General features: G+C 35.2%; 1 protein-coding gene across 1 annotated transcript in view; it reads right to left on the bottom strand.

The window, feature by feature from the left end:
- The window catches only part of LOC109212107, a 7,216-nt gene extending 6,213 nt beyond the window's left edge, over positions 1–1,003 (bottom strand). The window contains exons 1-2 of the mRNA XM_019375718.1: positions 594–1,003; positions 86–207 (exon numbers count right to left, since the gene is read on the bottom strand). Of these exons, the coding sequence (XP_019231263.1) occupies positions 86–207; positions 594–771 (300 nt within the window). The 5' untranslated portion in view covers positions 772–1,003. The remainder of the gene's footprint in view (positions 1–85; positions 208–593) is intronic.
- Between the last annotated feature and the right edge of the window lie 4,279 nt (positions 1,004–5,282).

The raw sequence follows: 5,282 nt of genomic DNA, 5'->3' as shown, positions 1-5,282 counted from the left end.
AGGGTAGTGGTAATAGTAGTTGTGCCACTGCCAACCACAGCAGCAACAAACAGACATTGCAAAATTGGGAAGTCCAAAATCATACCTTTGCGACCACTTGAACAAGATCTTCAGACAGAATTACAAGTGTCTCTATGAAATTTCCACGTGCAATATTTGCCTTTCGATTACCCTTCTTACTCATCTTTGCTCTCTTCAAAACAATAGCTAATCCAAGTAACAAACACCAAAAGCAAAAACAACCAATAACTTAATCAACTAAGCCTTAATCCCAAATTAGCTGAAGTTAGCTATATGAACCCTATATAATCATTTCTTGCTACTCCTCTATATGAAAAACCAGAAAATCTACAGAATCAAAGACTAGAAGTCTTACATTCCTCATTTAAAATAATAAACTATAAAAAAATGAAAAAGGCCTGCAAAATAACCTAAAAGAAGAAAAAAAAGATTTGAAAAACTAAGTCCAGATCGGATGCAGAAACTGATCTAGTCCAAACAAAAAAGCCTCGAATAAACTACCCAAAATAAAAAATCCGAAGATAATTTACAGATACTATAAGAAATCAAAAGAGGGACTTGAAAAAACTCACCATAGTCATCATCTACACAGGCAGTGTGAAAAATACCCGAATAAACAGAACCATCTTTGACATAAACATCAACTGGGAGGCCAATAATACACATAGTTGTGAATAACAAAGCATCGCTCAATGTAGCATCTACGCCGTTCTCTTCCGGCGCCAAAAATCCTCCTTTTTTGCAACCCATAGCTCACTTTTTGGCACTTTTGACCGACTCTGTATAACCCCTCGTATATATTTCAAATATATTGATTTGTGTATGTCACTTTGTAGTATATGTATATCTCGTATTTGCAAACAAATCTGAAGAATGAATTGTTTTCTGTTCCTGGTATTTTTTTATGGGAGAAGAGGGGAATTGAATCGAACGTATAACAAAGAAGAACAAGTATACACCTACAACAAAAAACGGGACTGTAACTTTGCTTATGGAACATTTTACTAGTTATTGGATTTTTGCTTAGATGCCCTCGCTACTTATGATATTTCTATTATTGGCATTTATTTCCGGATTTGCCCTTTCTAAATCTAGAGTGTTCCACTAATTGTCCTACAACGACGAAAAATTTATTGACCAATGAGGAAATTGACAATTTGAAATTTGGGAGCTTATTGAGCTTATTAAGAAAAAGAAACTTCAAAAAGATGGTGGAATGGAATAAGCTAACATGCTCATGTAAAATAAGTTGTAATTGTTAATATTCTATTGTATCAAAAATTTTGTGTGATGAATGAACATTCACGCTAATTAGATGTGTGGTTGATTACTCATTCTAAAAGTTCTATAAATACAAATCATGTCAAATCTCTTCCATTCAGACCACCTTTCTCTTTGGAAGTGATTATGCAGAGAAGAAATCTAATAGCACTATAATCTAATAAAATTATTAGAAGTCTCTATATATTAGATACCATGTCCAAACAAAAAGCATCTTTCAATTGAATCTCAGCGTTCTGTGTGTCCAAACAAAAGTGTCTATGTATTGGATATCATGTCCAAACAATACCTTTTTCCTTCCTGATAATGTTAATCTGTTCTCATCTTCTAGTAGTTGCTAGCATATTTGAAGGAAGAACATAGTCTGAAATCCTTTAATTCAAGTTGGAACGAACTTTGAGCTTCGAACACTGAACACGGTTAGTTTGATCTTTTCTCTTATGCGCCTTAGGAAACATCATAAGATCCTTTCAATTGGGAGAACTCAATCTTGGATCAACAAGAACTTGATGGTTTTGTTTTTCTCCTAGCTCATCATTAGTTTTAGCAAAAACGAGAATAGTTGGTTTAATTTCAGTATATATGTCCCGATCCCAATCTCTCACCGTAGGATATCGTAATGGTTCCTAGTCTCTAAGAAAGTAAGTCTAACATGCATGGAGAAATAGCGGAAATAACGATAGAACATCAAATTTAAACCATTTAACTATCATAATAGAACTCAAGAATATCACAGACAATAACTCCCAAAATCTGGTGTGACCAAGTCATAAGCTCTACACGAATATACCGTAAATCCTAATACATCATTGTCTACATAAAGGATGAACAATAGAAAAGATAAGGACATAGGGTGACTCCGATGCCAAGTAGGTATACCTTGAAGTCTCCAAGATGTATAGCCAAATCACTGATGCCTAGCTTGATACGAGGTACTTGGATCTGCACAAAAAGATGTACAGAAGCGTAGTATGAGTACACCACAACGGTACCCAGTAAGTATCAAGCCTAATCTCGATAGAGTAGTGACGAAGATAGGTCAAGACACCTGCTAGGATAAGAAAAAGAAATTGAACAAGTATAGTACAGTCTAATAATGGAAACAAGAAAAATGAGGCAATAAGAAAATACAACAAGATAAGTTACAATTGAATTTAAAGTAATAAAGGCAACATGGAAGGAATACATAATAAGAACATCACGAAAATTATAAGGACAAATACTAGTGAGGTAAATGAGAGATAACAACAAAAATCACAAGCGAGGTACCGCCTCGTAATCTCATTTCACAATCGCAATCATAATCTTTCTTTATATCACCTCGGGAGCCTTACATTTAGTTTTGAAAATTATTTTTCTTGAAATAGTTACCCGCATTTTAGCCCACCTTATCACACCGCATGGCTTCAAGTAGTTCCCCTACTAGCAACACGCGTATCAAGCCCACCTTATCTCACCGAATGCGTTTCAACTCCTAGCCTTATATCACCGCATGCGTATCAATATTACAACACAATCACAACTCGCACCACAAGTTCCCATATGCTACAACTTGCCACAAAGTCAACAATACCAATATTTTCCACAAGAAATAGCTCATGGCTCAACCATAATTTGAACAAGAATCTCAACAATAGCAAACAGAAAGTGACTAGCTCAACAAAAATGGTATTTCAACAATAAACAACCTTGCCTCAATGTGATCAAGACTTTTACACCTTCAACACCAATAACTCAACAAGAAGATATTCCATGAGAACAACAACTTCAAGTAAATAATTCAACAATTAAAGAAGTGGCAAGACAATAAGGAAGACAATAACTTCAACTAAAGCATATAAGAGCAAGTAAGACGTAAGAGGTAGAACAAGTGTTAACAATGTCAAATAAAGCATCACTACAACAAATTTGACCTAAGGCCACACTTTTATAGACAATACTTGAAAAGTGTTGCCAAAAGTATCTGTGGGGACGCTTTATAAGGTGTGGCCTTTGTCAAGTAATTTTGGATACAGATTTTAGGCAACACTTATGAAGCGTGGCTTTTAACAGTAAATACTACACTTTTCAAGTGTTGTCAAATAATAAAATAATTGGCAACGCTTACTCAAATGTAATACCACGTTTATTGGGAGCGGTAATTTAACTTTGTATAAGCTATCCCATATAAGTGTGCTCTAATAATTCCCTAAGAATTCCCGCTAAAACTTTTTCCCTAAATCCTTTTCCCCCCTAAATCTTTTCTGCCACCAAAAAATAATTATGCTTGAAAATATCCCACTAAGTTAAGTTTTACCCAAATCACATGAAAACTCCCGTACTTCTTCTTCCCTAAAACACGCTCTAGTCATCTAATTAAGCAGATTATGGTAGATTTTGTGAAAATTGCTGATGGAGATCCTTAATTTCTTCTAATTGCTCTTCTCAAAAGTCAAAACCTTCCTTATTTGGGTTTGGTGGCCATCAATTTCAATTGGGAAGTTCGTTTGCTTAGGGTTAAAACTGCTAAAAACTTGTAAGTTTTCTATGAAATTTTGCTTTCGTTTAATAACTTTACAATTTTTGCTATCTGTTTGAAAGAAACTGTTGAAAATATCATAATTGTCCTATTTTGTTGCTTAGTTTCTGTAGCAAATTTCGTGAGGGGACTAGACCCTAGTAGTTATTATAGATTCTAGAGTGCAGGTTTTATTATAGATTCTTTATTTTGCTTAAACCCAATTGCAGTTTCGAAATCCTATTTACTGCACTCTTCAATTCACCTCCAATTTCTGCGCCATCAGCAACCATCGCAATGTGCTCCTCTTTTTGTCCCCGGGTATCCACTCACATAAATTGTAAACATTTCTCCTTTTTCCCAGCTAGTAAACCCTCTCGCTTCTTTGTTACGTTTAAGGCTTTTTCTTCTCAAACTTCTGCTTCTACTCCCAAAAGTACATTCTTCTTTCTTTTGTTTTTTGTCCAATTTTTATAACATGTATCGAGCTTCTGTTTCTCTAGTTTGAAATTGTTTACCATTCTCTGAAGATTAATCTATAAGTAGCGTTGGAGTTTAAGAAATTTATTGTAAAATTCCTATTTGCTTTTTTGGAATAAGACATTATACCCTTTTGTTTATCTCCTCCACTAAGTGTCCAGAAAAGTAGATTATCTAAGACACAACTGGAATTTAACTAAGCCACTACATGGATCTGGATTGCTCTCTTATTGCACTGGAATTTAAGTTGTATATTAATCACCGATACTCAAATTACACGAATTTGGGTGTGCAAACTATACTGGGTGGCTACTTCTGGCTGTACTGTGATTATGTAGCAATCTAGTAGATGTAGAAATGGAACGAGGAAGCTTTTCTCTTCTTTTGTATGCGTTTGGTGGTTCTGGAGTGGGGACGAATCAATTTTAGTTTTTGGTCTATTTTATTAAGCATACAATACATTCCCGGCATCTTGTTGTCGTTAGAAAAATTGAAATTCTTTTGGACTTCTGGATATATAAAGCTCTGATATGTAAAAGCTGAACGGGAAGATGTTGAAGTACTTGGTGTTTAACAGGATGGGCTTTTTAAGTTGATTTGACAGGGCTGCTTAGAATTGAGTCTATTTTACAAAAGCATTAAAATATCGGGGCATATCTCTTGAGCCTAGCACCTCTAGGCAAGAAGAAAGTATTCTGGCAGCACGGCACCGTGTTAAAACTGAAATAGGATGAACTTATTGCTTATATCAGGATTTTGTCATTGTCAACAACCTGAATTTCCTCTTATAAGCTGTCGTTTTGCATTGAGTTATCTATTTCATATGCTATTTTTCAACTGGCAGAAAGTTTAGGTGTTGCATCTTGTGTGATTGGTGTTTTAGTTTGTGTGCAGCTGATGATACTCCAGCAAGCATTGGATTTCTAGGTCTTGGAATTATGGGCTCCGCTATGGCGCAAAATCTCATAAAAGCTATGTTGCTCGGACTCTCCAAAAGTGTTGC

The sequence above is a fragment of the Nicotiana attenuata genome, unplaced genomic scaffold (genome assembly GCF_001879085.1).
Source record: "Nicotiana attenuata strain UT unplaced genomic scaffold, NIATTr2, whole genome shotgun sequence".
Classification (NCBI taxonomy): domain Eukaryota; kingdom Viridiplantae; phylum Streptophyta; class Magnoliopsida; order Solanales; family Solanaceae; genus Nicotiana; species Nicotiana attenuata.
The sequence above is the reverse complement of the archived record's forward strand: the minus strand, read 5'-3'. Positions and strand labels throughout refer to the sequence as shown.